General features: G+C 37.5%; 2 protein-coding genes across 4 annotated transcripts in view; both read left to right on the top strand.

The window, feature by feature from the left end:
- PLEKHH2 (pleckstrin homology, MyTH4 and FERM domain containing H2) overlaps positions 1–3,518 on the top strand; it is an 81,082-nt gene extending 77,564 nt beyond the window's left edge. Inside the window, exons 29-30 of the mRNA XM_070429115.1 lie at positions 417–554; positions 1,162–3,518. Coding sequence (XP_070285216.1) covers positions 417–554; positions 1,162–1,347 — 324 coding nt within the window. The 3' untranslated portion in view covers positions 1,348–3,518. The remainder of the gene's footprint in view (positions 1–416; positions 555–1,161) is intronic.
- Positions 3,519–5,666: 2,148 nt separating this feature from the next.
- DYNC2LI1 (dynein cytoplasmic 2 light intermediate chain 1) overlaps positions 5,667–13,317 on the top strand; it is a 33,957-nt gene continuing 26,306 nt past the window's right edge. For all 3 annotated transcript variants that reach the window (XM_070429121.1, XM_070429120.1, XM_070429119.1), the window contains exons 1-4: positions 5,667–5,776; positions 7,880–7,997; positions 9,791–9,825; positions 11,859–11,928. In XM_070429121.1, the coding sequence (XP_070285222.1) occupies positions 5,769–5,776; positions 7,880–7,997; positions 9,791–9,825; positions 11,859–11,928 (231 nt within the window). In that variant the 5' untranslated portion in view covers positions 5,667–5,768. The remainder of the gene's footprint in view (positions 5,777–7,879; positions 7,998–9,790; positions 9,826–11,858; positions 11,929–13,317) is intronic.

The raw sequence follows: 13,317 nt of genomic DNA on the forward strand, positions 1-13,317 counted from the left end.
TTTGCCAATATTTGACATGTTTTACCCTAAAAAGTATCAGTTTCCTATGGTTAAACCTAACATACATATGTAGACATATACAAAAATATTAAAGGACATATACAAAAATATTAACAGTGGCTTTCCACTGAATGCTGGAAGATAGATGCTTTTTATTTTCTTCTTGTATTTTCCTCATTTTCCTAAAGTGAGTTATTTGATTCAAAATCAAAATGTATTTTAATTATAAAGGTAAATGATAAATAAAATTAGTATACTACTATCTATTTTGGATCACAGTAAATTTGACTTTAGGAAAAATGTTTGTATTATATCATAATTAATTAATATCCGCATTTACTGGAGATACGCTATTAACCACTTCTCATCTGTCTTTGAAAATAAAGAGTGTATAACATACTTACTTCTCTTTGAAGAGGTTAATAGTCAGCTATGTGTACAAGAGTCTAATGACATTTGGAGGATATCAAGATGACTTTATGATGGTCATTAGCAATACACATTCAAAGGACAAACCAACAGAGAAATTACTTTTTGCCATGGCAAAACCCAAGGTGAGTAGAATTCTTTGAACCAACTCTTTATGCTAGTGTTCTTTCACACTAAAACATTTATTGTGCAGAGACTAAGTTCCAGAGGAGAAAATAGACTTCACTTATAGTCAAACACCCTAGCTCCAAATTCTGGCTTACCTCTACTTTTTTAAAGCCTTGGTTTCTTCATCTAAAAATTAAATGGTATGATGCTACCTTTTGTTTGTTTGTTTACTTAAGAATTAAATGAAGGAATTGTATTTAGCCCAATGCTTGCTATACAGAAGGGTCAACATAAGTGGCCTTGGTGTAAGTTGTCGTGAGGAACTTTATATGCATTATCGTATTTACTTGGCGTAATTCACTTTACCGACCCATTAGTGGGAAGATTGAGATTTTATGATTAAAACACACTTTTCTTTACTATTTTTAGCAAACTAATGTCTCTAACCAAATGCAGTAAATAAACTTACATGCTAACATGTAAATGCCTCATTGTTTGATCTGCGTAGAAGGGAATGCTAGTAGCCTGGGCACTTGCAAATAGAGACTACCCATAGCTAACACTTGCTTTTGGAAATAATGAGAACTTCTCAGGGGCATAACAATTCTATTTTTCTTGTTTTAGATTCTTGAAAGCACGCTTTTGATCGCCAGTTACATAAACAACTTCCATCAGCAAAAGGCTGCGTTTCACCACCTCTCTGCTCCAGCGCTGCTCTCAGCCCGGAACCAGGGACCCCAAGCCAGGACGATGGGAAGCCAGCCCCTGCTCTCAAGCAGCAGACCAACCAAGGGCCCCACTTTACTCTGAAAGTGTGGGGGGCCTGAACATCACTCCCTGTCCTCTAAGCAGTGGCTGCATCTGCTCCAAATGAGTTTATTTACATCCTGGCAACATGGCACCCACATACTCGTATTCCAGATTTTAAAAATAATGGAGGTTGTTTTATTTTATTCATAAATATTCAAATGAATACTAATAACACGTAACACACAAAATTTGCACACATACTGATGTTCTCTTGGATTAAATGGGTTAGAATTTGTCATTTTTTTCTGTCTGCCTTCTCCCTTGCTATCAGACACATCATGCAATATGGTTTTTTTATTTTTTCTTCTTCTTCTTTTAAAAAACATTCTGGCAATCTTTAGAAAGGGAGATTCCAAACTCTCATTTGGCAAACGAGTTGAATATTTGGAAATACTGCCAAAAAGCTAACTACTGTAATTAAATGTATTTTAAATTAATGTGTTTGGAAAGAAGTGGAGTGCACAGTGTAAGAAACAGCTGCAGGATGGTGTTTATGTATAAATTTTTAGAGCAAGTGCAGTAAATCTTCTGGCCCGATGAATCATTGTGTGAGAAAACAGGAGTTTTGTAACCAGAACTTCCTATGTAATATTAGGAAGCATACACCGTCAGCTTTCAGATCACTAGAGTGTAAAATTTAAAACGAGACAGTGATTCCTGACATTCCTTGGTTGTCAACAGAGCCTGCGTTTACTGGAATATTGCCCACATTTCATTGCATTTGATGCTGGGCCATCTTGACCTTAGTTTGTTAAATAATATCGTTGAAAACAAAGACAGTTCTTAAATTTTTGCCTCATACAGTCCTTTTTCATGGTAGTTTGAAAATAAATTCCAAAAAAATCCTATATAATAAAAGTCTAATATGCAAATCAAAGAGTGGAACAACCGGTGGAATGACCGGTCACTATTACGTGCACTGACCACCAGGGGGCAGACGCTCAACGCAGGAGCTGCCCCTAGCCTGCAGGCCCCAGGCCAGTCAAGGCGGGTGCCAGCGGGGGCCCCCAATCGCCCCGCTGGTCGCCCCACAGATCAGCCCTGATCGCCGACCAGGTCTAGGGACCCTACCCGTGCATGAATTTCGTGCACTGGGTCTCTAGTATATTTATAAGAAGAGAAAGTAATATTTCTGTCAAAGGAGGTGAAATTTTAGTTTAAAGAGCCTAGAAATATATTCTTTTACTAGGCTACATAAATGGTCAGTGACATTGTAGTATGTGTCAGGACATAGTAATTAGTATTCTTGATAAATATGAAACTGTGATAAGACATGAAAATTATAAGATGTTTAATTGCGATGGTAATCAGTATACTTAATTTTATTTATGTGTAGAATATTTGTATTTATTTTTTGGACATATTTATCACTTTGTGTATGGTACTTTTTAAAACTAATTTGGAAAAAAAATGTTAGCTGCTTGAATTCATTTGTTGGCAGAGCCTTCATGTTTTCTTCTTTGCTCCCTATGGCAGTATACTGTTCTCACACTAAGCCTTTTACAAATGTTCCATCCCATACGAGCATCCCTAGAAAGGACAGAGCCATGAAATGTGCTGCTTAAGTAAGACGTTGCTTTATTGGTAATGATAAAACAAGAACAGCAACAACAAACCATAGAAAGAGATTTCCATTTACTATTTTCCCTAAATCTTTTGAGCCACAACCACTTATTGTGTAAGCAAATTCATTTTTGAGAATAAACTGGTTACTAGTTTGAGATGACTCTCAGGAGGCTTTTTGGCTGGGATACAATAGAGTTTTTAAGTTCCCAGAAAACCATTTAAAAAATCATTAGTTGGTGAGCCAGAGACTTGGCAGAGCTGTTAAATATGTGTGAGAACTTTATTCCCAGGAAATAGTTAGTTCACCATTTGGTAAGCAACCCTAAATCTTCTAATTTAAACAAGTTGTGAAGGCTTAGCTTAAACCTTAGTACCCTAGACTCAGTATTAATTTTGATAGAGCAGAGATAAAATATTTTGATGGAAAGAAGTCAATTTTCTGTAACTGATGATGTGAAAATTTCATTTTCTGGAAAATTACTTATATAGACATTTAAAAAATTAAAACTATGTTATTATGATTGGCTACAAGAGAATAATGTTACATGTTTAATTGTAATATGTGTCTCCTATCATTTTCTTACCTTTCAATCATAATAAATGACTTACAAAACCCATTTTGAGCATTATATTTTGAATAATCTTAAAGAAGTAGCTAACGTTTTCATTGTCAAAACTGAGGTGTACTCATAGTGAAAATGGTAGTTATTACCTCTTTCTCTTATATTCATGCTTTGTCTTCAGTGTTGCTTTGTTTTATCCATATAAAAGGAAGCCGTTTGGGCAAGTTATAATTTTAATACATGTGTATGCATATTGACACATATACAATATGTATAAAGCATGGGCTTCTCCCATGATTTCATATTAACCCCTTAAGGGAGCTTATTGCATATAGATGAGTTGAATGGACTGTTTTCTAAAAATTTATTGTGAATGGTTCTATGTTTTGTGTGTGTGTGTCCTTAAAGTCAAATACTGCCAGAGCTTGGAAATGAATTTAACTCTCCATTTACAAGAAAAGTTAGTCACAACTTATAGAATCTTTGTTCTAAAATTGTGTATATTAGTTGGTTGGTTGGAGTTTTTTTTAATAGAAAAAAAAGGTGATCAGGTTCCTGGAACAACACATTTAACCCATAATTTTACGGAAGTATAATCCTGAAGCACTAACCACCATGGATAACCCTATTTCTCCAGAAAAAGTTTTTCAGTGTTCCTGGGATGCCAAGAACACATTTCACCCGTGCACCCGCCCCCGAGCTGCCAGGGAATTCGGACTCCTTCAGTGCAGTCTCTGGGCTGATGTCTGTGGAGCCAAGGCTTCAGGATTGTAGGCACTGAAATGGGGGGAATAGGGAACAGGAATAACAGGAGAAGTTTCTCTGCCACATGGCTCACGTAGAAATTGTATCTCCTCTCACGTTTCTCCCCTCTTCTCTTTTCCCTAAGAGAAGAAAGGGGTTTTACTAGTGCGTGAGTAATTTTAAACTCCAAATTAATGTAAAGTCCACTCATGGATATTTAGGGTAAAGTGAGATTCATCCATATTTCAGTGGGACCAAACCTCGGGCTTTTCTTGGGCATTTAAGTGGGAAAGTGGGAAGGTCATTCCTACAGTGAGGAGTTGGATGGGCCTGGGCAGAGACTGGGGTGAGGAGATGAGATAAACACTTGCTTCATATTATAATTTTACCCAAGTTGAACAGTCACAATGATTCTGAAGGCATATTTATAATCAACATCAATCCAAAAATCTTCATTGTATGTTTGAAGTATTTTGGGGTCCAGTAATAGGCAAGAAACAAAAACTCTTACTAAGGCAATATCTATTAGAAAATAACTCCAAAACAAGACACAAATGTTCACAGTGTGGCTGAGTCAGGATTTATATCCAGGTCATTCTCACTTTAAGGTCCATGTTCCTGAACATTACACCATTGAAACCAAGCCAGTGGCAGAAGGGTGCAGGGAGAGTATCGCCTTCAAATATCCAGGACATCTTGAGCTGGAAAGCCTGGGTCTACTCAGCATTCAAGATAGATCAACTACTGCCACTGCCATGAATGTTCCCCCAACAGCAATGGGCATAGTCACTTATTCTTATGTAATTTGGGGGACCTCTGCAATAGTTTATATCACTGGCTTCCTTTGGGTTATTTAATTACTATCGTATATCTTTCTCAAGGGTAAGGATCTTATCTTACTCATCGCTTCATTTCTTACTCTGTGTAGCACACAGTTTTGCATACAGTACTAAATCAATATTTATTATTGATTTGGAGGTAAAGTAAGTGAAATATTGTCGAGATGCATTGAAGTTATTAACCTGTTAATAAATGTGCTGTTGCATAAAACCGGAAACAACTAAATAAGCAGAAAGTTGGGAAATACAAAAATCATAATATTCTTTGCCGCTAGTAAATCACTAGAAAATAGCTCGGGAGATTGCTTCACTCTCCATTCCCAAATTACTGCTATTGGCAAGAGAAAACTACCTGGAGAGAGAGAGAGAGAGAATAGAGAATAGAGAATCCTGGCATATATTCGGTACTCAATAGAATTTTTTAAATGAAAGAACACTTGCAGCCGAGAACTTTTAGATCAAAGGGTTTGTTACCGCGTGTCACTTCGTTCTTGCACATTCTGGGAGATGCGGCTGAGCTTTGAGACTTGAAAAAGAACACTGAGAACTACATTTCCCATAAAGCCCTTCTTCTGCACGCAACCCAGCCTGTGACGTCGCTCCCATGGCAACCGAAGAGCCAGCTCGCCCGGGCCCACCTCGGAGTTTGCGGTCTAATTTCTAAGCTGGGCCCTACGCGGAGCTCGGACCCTGGGGCTGCAGAGCCACTATGCCCAGGTATCCCCGCATCCCTGCTCGCGCCAGGCTTACGCTCCCCTCGATCGCCTCCCCTCTTTCCCACCCTAGCGTGGAAGGGGTGGGGAGGGAGAGGCCGCTGGGGGTGTATTTTGGGAGGGGAGCCCACGCGGGACCAGATAGTGGGAGAAAATTGTAGGTCTGTCCTGCTTGCAACCCGTACCTGGGTGGTCAGAGACCCGTGGGAACTGCCCTTGCGCGTGTGGATTCTGCCGAAAGTTCCCCGGGTAGAAAGGAAGAGATTTGGAAACATTCAACTCCAACCATGCACTTACTCAATAAAAGTTTCTTGCAGGCCAGGGAATGTAATGCCCTAGGAGCAGGGGTTCACAAAGCCACTTCCTTCGGGACCCCCTCCTGGTGCAGGGGTTCACAGCAACAGTAAACGAGGGGGACCTGCGGCAGCACTAAGTGTAGGACCGTGTTTAAAAGCGAGGGGAGGGAGCGGAGGGGATAGGGATGACCTGTTAAGTACATTGTAGCTCTTCAGTTCTGTGCCGGTTTTAAGTCCCTGTTCCCAAGGCCACCCCTACACCTTCTCTGAACAATGTGTAAGGACGTGGAGGAGACGGGGTTCCTGGAGTCCATCACAGAGCAGCGTAAATGGGGTTTTCTCACCTTGTGGACTGGCAGTGTGATCTCTGAGGAGGCTATGAATCTTGTGTGAGAAATCGTCAGTTTCCCAGTAACCGTACCATTGGTTACGATTTTAAAGTTCTGGCTATAGTTATAACTTTCCCCCAGCGGCAAGACTGGTGGCAGCGCCTCCTTCTCTCCTCTCTTTGGGAAGTTGGAAAGCAGATAATCACGCTTTGAGAGAATGGCATGTAAATAAAGAGCAGACAGGCCTGGACTGAGTTCCAGGGGGCTCACCTGTGGAATGAATGTGTGAATTTTAGTGCAAACATTTAGGGACACCTGCTTTAGCTCCTTCCTTCATCCTTGGTCCTTGAATAACAATTATTATAAGCTCTTAATAATTATATCGGCCAAGCCCTAAACCAAATGATACATTTTAATAATCAATCATGACAATCTTATAAGGTTGGTATTCTTTTTTATTAGCATTTTAGAGATGAAGAAACAGGTGAGCCTGGGGACCAGCACAGAAACCTGCAAGTATTAGGTGCCCAATAAATTTTTGCTGAACTAATAAGGGAATGAAGGATCCAGAGAAGCTGGCTAATTTGCCCAAGTTGGCATATGTAGAATGTAGCAGATTCAGGCGTACAACACATCAGATCTTGCTCATTCTTTTTAGTTCAATACTTCATTTTTCACGTTAAGCTTTAATTTAAAAAATGATGTAATCATATTTGTGTAAAATTATATGTGTGTGTAGAGATATGAATGAAAATGATTTTCAAAATGTGATTTTGGGTGATTTTTTTCTTTATATTTTCTGTATTAAAAATAAGGGAATCCTGCCCTGGCTGGTTTTGCTCAGTGGATAAAGCATCGGCCTGCGGACTGAAGGGTCCCAGGTTTGATTCTGGCCAAGGGCACATGCCTGGGTTGCGGACTCGGTCCCCAATGGGGGGCATTTGGGAGGCAGCCTATCAATGATTCTCATTATTGATGTTTCTATCTCTCTATCCCTCTCCCTTCCTCTCTAAAATCAATAAAAATGTATTTAAAAAAAAATAAGGGAATCCTGAGTTAAAAATATAATTTTAAAAATAGGAAAAGTTGAGGGAGCAGAGATTATTTGGTACACTGGTTTTACACCTTCCCCCATTTGCCCAGATGCTGTTTTTCAAGTTGTATCTTTCCCAAAGTTGGATATTCATATGTGCTCGAGAAGCTCACACATACAGCTTTCAGCCTCGCCTGGAAGCCCCAGAATTAGAAACCCTCAAAGTCTGGTGCGAAAGGCTCTGCGTATCATAGTCAGCTTTCTCTGATAAACCCGTACAAAGAAAATGACTAATCCTCAGTCAGCAGTTTTACCAGTTTATTGTCCTCCAGAAAATAATGTTGATTCGTTTTATAAATTTGACTGAAATAAAAGTGCTCTGAGCTTGAAATAAATAATGGAAAGGAGTCTTCTTGTTTCTCTGAATTTTGTTTTCCTGCCTCACTTAGTGAAACGCTCTGGGAAATTGCAAAAGCTGAAGTGGAAAAACGGGAAAGTAACGGAAGTGAAGGTGATGGAGCTGAAATTGGAGAAAAATCCGTTTTCTTCATTGGCAGTAAAAATGGGGTAATTTTTCCTAATTTTTTCCAAGTATTGTGTTGATTTAGCAACTAGCGGTAAAATTTGTATTAATCCTTTGATAAAAATGTGGATACTTCAACTCTTGAGCCACCTAATGAGTCTCTGGCCTGCTGGGTACGTTGGAGCTGGTTATGCCCCATTTGAGGGTGTCCTCCTTATGGGTGAGTGGGTACTCACATCCGGCCTGAACACTTGTTGTTGGTGTCCCTGAGGTGGGCCACAGCAGCTTGGAGGCAGGGGCACTTGTCTCTAATTAGACTGCCCAGAGGAGCCATCTCTTCCCAATTTGCACAAAGGCACCATAAGTGCTAACCTGATGACCACTTGTACAACAGAAATAAGCATATAGATAATATAAACATGAACCATATACGTATGATATAGTTAACCTTCACTTACTGGGGTCACAGAAGTTGAAGGAAACTTGGAGATATTCTAGTTTTCTACAATAGGGATTCTTAACCCTAGGGACCGTAGAGATACTTCTTGGGATCAGTGAATTCCCTAGAAATGTATGCAAAATTGTGTGATTGTGCATCAGTGCATTTTTCTGGGAAATTAGAATATCCCAGCATTCAAGCACCTCCTGAAAAGGTTAGGGTTTTAGAGTTTGAACATCTCCAGCAGTGGGGTGGGGGTTCTCTTCCAAAACTGTAGCCTGTTTCGATTTTTGTTAACTCCTAGTTATTAGAAAACTTCCGTTTGTAACTTCCACCCCTTGGTCCTAATTCTGACCCGTAAAACTATAGGAATAAATCGAATTCCTTTTCTATTTGCTAAATTTTCAAATATTATAAAATGGCTCATCAAATAGTTAATGGCAACTACCCTGTCTCCCCGAGTATCTGTTTCAGCTTTATCTTCATTTCTTTTAGCCGTGTCTTCTGTGTCATGGACTCTATGTCAGTCATGGATTCTCTATCTGTCACGATCTCAGTAACTCTTAACTAGAATTATTCTAATGTGTAATTCTCAGGATGATACAGAAAATTTGAGGTTTTGTTTCATTAAAATAGACAAGAGCAGGTCTGCAAGCTTCTCTTTTTCCAGATGCTGAGCTTTGGTTTTATTGTATAAAAAAATTTTAATGGTGATGGAAAAAAATAAACAAAAAAGAGAAAAATTTAGTAATCACATAACACTATTCACTAAGGTTGAGCTTGAGATCTGTAAGTCTTTCATTTATGCTATTGGTTTTGTCCTTAATTTTATTAGATTGGGCCCTTTTTTACAGTCTGTTTGTATTTTTAATTATATTAAAATAATTTATGTATCTGGTCCTAAAAAAATAGAAATCCTTTAGAAATAAAACAAAAAATACTCTAACCATGTATCTGGATTGCTTACTTTGAACATATTTGCAACAAGTCCTTTATTTGTATGTTATCTTTTTTCTTTATTTCCACTTCAACAATTAGAATTCAAACATTTTAGAAGACACTAATCATCAGCTTAACCAGTAATTAGCATTGATGAGTAAAAAGAAAATTTAAGGCAGCTGACAAGTTGACCACTAAAGTGAGGTATGATTTGCTAGTATTTGTCATCCAAGGGGCTTTATAATTATAATAATAGCAGTGTAGTTACTACACTGTGATGGAAAGTTGACAGTTAACTTTTTCCACTTATCAAACTTGGGAACAATTCTGAAAGTTTCTAGTTTCCAGGTAATTTATCATTCAAGTAATTAAAAAGCTATTTTGGGCCACAACTCTGAACAATAGTAAAATTTCACATATGGATGACATTAACACAGTATTGCTTTTTTAAATTTCTAGGGCAAGACTACTATTATTCTAAGATCTCTTGACAGGTAAGTGTTATGTTAACGTTTAGACTACATTTTTTGCTTGCATAAGGGAAGTTAGATACTAAAAGACATATGGAAGGAGAACAATTTTGAGGTACAAACAGAATAATTCTTAGTGAACCCTTAGTATGGTCTTTAAGATCTTCTTTAAAAAATAAAACCAACAGTAACTAAAAAAATTATACAGCATTAATATTGGACTTCCCTATTCATGGAGAAATTAACATGACTACACAGCCTACACTTACTTTCTTTTTGGCTATACTACTGTGGTATTTTAATTGTTTTTATTCTATCTAGTCCATGATTATTTGAATGTTAGTCATAATCTTTAAATTACTCATTGATACAATTTTGAAGCAGAATGTTGGTCCTCAAACTGTACATTTTACCATTTGTTTTCTGTACTTTTTAACCTTCTATACTGACATCAGATTAAGATTTAGGATTATAATGGCTAGATATTGTGGGAAGTTGATAAGGAACGCCTCCAACCAATTTGGGGGATATTTCTCTGTTCCCTTTATTTCAATGCCTTTCTTATAACTTCTCCAAAAAACAGCAAGAGAGATGGTCTTAAGGTCACATTAAAGAAACATTCATTTGCAAAATATTATTAAATAATACAAATAATAGAATGTTGGCTTTGTGTAATTCCTCGTCAGCAGAATTGTTTCTTAGAAGAACCATCCACAGTGATACCTACATCATCCTTCCATCCCCAGGAGCCATGGCTCTTTTCAGGGCAGGTGTGTTTCTCATTACAAATACGTCATCCAGCACAACATCAGCTTAGGACAACTTCTAAATTGAACTGAAAATTATGAATTTGGGTTCCTTGATAGTCTACTTAGAAAAAGAAAAGTTCTTCAAATTGTAGGTTAAATATCAGAGTTTTAAAATTTTGTCTTAAAAGCAGCGTTTTGTTTCATAAAGGAAATTCTTATCTTACAGGAAATAGAACCAAATATTCCATATATAAATGAAAAAAGTACAGGAGTGATATACAAAATGTTCAATAAGCATAAATATATAAATCACAAATTAAAAATTATTTTTATTCTCCAAATTTAAAATAGTTAAATACTAATATTACTCAGCATTAAAAAGGAACGAAGTCCTACAACATGGATGAACCTTGAAGACATATGCTGAATAAAATATGCTAGTCACAAAAAAATACTGTATGATTCCACTTGTATGAGGTATCTAGTCATTTATAGAAACAAAGACGCTTACCAGAGGCTGGAGGGAGGAGAACATGGGGAGTTGTTTAATGAGTTTGAAGTTTCGGTTTTGTAAGATGAAAAAGTTCAGAAGTGTGGTCGCACAACAATGTGAATATACTTAACATTACTGAACTGTGCACTTAAAAATGGTTTAGATTATCAATTTATGTTACGTGTTGCTACTAGAGTAAAACAAACAAACAAATGAACCATAGAACTGCTTACCAAGCAGTGTAAGCTGTAGGGTAATTAATTTATAAGGTGATTTTAATATTTTTCAAATCATGTGTCGATGTTTAGGAGTCACTAATGTCATTTGTTGGTAGCTCTCAGGAGATAAATGATGCCCGCATTTGAGCTGTGATTTAAGGTAGAGAACTGTGTGTAAGTCTCCACTGATGTCTTCATTAAATTGATAGTCATTCGGTTCCCCGCTCCCCATAGCAAGGCTGAGCATGACCCTGGTGTCAGTGCTTTCCACCTGGCCTGCTGCGGAGAGCCTGTGCCCTAACAGCCATCAGACTGCCAGCCCCACTGCCTCTCTGCTGGCCCAACAGTGTCTCTAGGGGCTACCAGGTCACGCAGGCACTGGTACTCACCTCTGCAGCTGCCACTAGAATCCATCAGGATGGTGTTTTGAAGGCTTATTGATTTTTTATATAATTTTAAAATCATTTTTACCTCAATGCTATTATACAAGGTAACTTCTCCACTAGTAGATTAAAGTTTTAAGAGGAAGCAAAAATTTATCGGGTAAGATGATAGCATAAGAAAATAATGGTAATACTGTCTGTCTTTATTGTACAGGGATGAGCCACCAAAACCAACCTTAGCCTTGGAATATACATATGGAAGAAAAGCTAAAGGGCATAACACAGTGAGTGTCTTTTTAAGTGATATTGCTATACCCACAGACAGAGAAGTAATGATGCTGACTTTGTTTTACATTTTCCATCTTATCTACAATCAGTAAATATATCAGGCAGTATACTTCATGGCTATGTACTTTTAAACTTCAAATGCAACTCAGCAGATATGAAGCTAACCCAAACTGAAAATATTTTGGCCTTCTCATTTGTTATGTCTTCAAATGCTATTATAAGGTTCCTTTGTAACTTTATTGTATGGTTTCGGGGCATAATTTATTAATTGTATTAATGTGACTTTTTCTTCTTTCAAATGAGAATATGTGAGTTACCTTCTGTGTCTCCCCAAAAAATCTTCTAAAAATATGTTTGACCTGTGGAATATTTATGAAAATATACTGCTCAAAAAGCAAATTATTAGAAAATATACCCTGAAGTTGGTAAAACTATTTTAGACTGCAGGCCCTAATTGTTTAAAATCCTATTTTCACTTGTTTTAATGTCTCTTCAAAGGAAAGTTAGAAATTATTCAATGTAGAGGGGGAATTTATAGCATTTGTGAGGAGGATTTTTTTAAAAAGCCTAAATCGGCCCTAACTGGTTTGGCTCAGTGGATAGAGCATCAGCCTGCGGACTGAAAGGTCCCAGGTTCGATTCCGGTCAAGGGCATATACCTTGGTTGCGGGCACATCCCCAGTAGGAGGTGTGCAGGAGGCAGCTGATCAATGTTTCTCTCTCATCGATATTTCTAACTTTCTATCCTTCTCCCTTCCTCTCTGTAAAAAATCAATAAAATATCTTAAAAAAAAAAAGCCTAAATCGAATTCTCTTTTGGAGTCCTCACATGAAAAGAGGCCATTTCTTAAATAAAGTTAGCTGTATGGAAGAACAATCTAGAATAGATGGCCCCACTTCTGTAGCACAGGCAAATTTTTATAGATTGACTTAGTCCAAATTCTGATTAGACAGTGTGTAAAGAGTTAAAACTGCCTGATGCTTCTTCCTGCATTCAGCAATGAGAGTTGGTCATTAAAACTGTGAAATTAAAAAGAAAAGAAAAAACAAGATATTGAGATATAGGAGAACTTTATTTTTGTTACTCACATGAACTTTGACACGAGTGATAAACTTAGAAATGGAAACTCTGAGACAACTTTCACAATCTTAACTTTTGAGGAGAGCTCTAAAAACATCCTTTCATCAAATTGTAAATCAATTGACCTTCCCCAATGACAAAATTACTTCCCCCACAGGCATTAATAATCCAGATATTAAAAGCAAAAACAACTTTAGTGATTATGAGATGGTGATTTGTCAAATACATATATTCATCTAAAACTTGCTTTAATGACCATCTGTCTCTTCCAAGTTCATGGTTAGTAGATACATTAAAAGCTCAT

This window comes from Myotis yumanensis, unplaced genomic scaffold (assembly GCF_028538775.1).
Source record: "Myotis yumanensis isolate MYYU_CA2020_CCGP unplaced genomic scaffold, mMyoYum1.0.hap1 SCAF_11, whole genome shotgun sequence".
NCBI lineage: Eukaryota > Metazoa > Chordata > Mammalia > Chiroptera > Vespertilionidae > Myotis > Myotis yumanensis.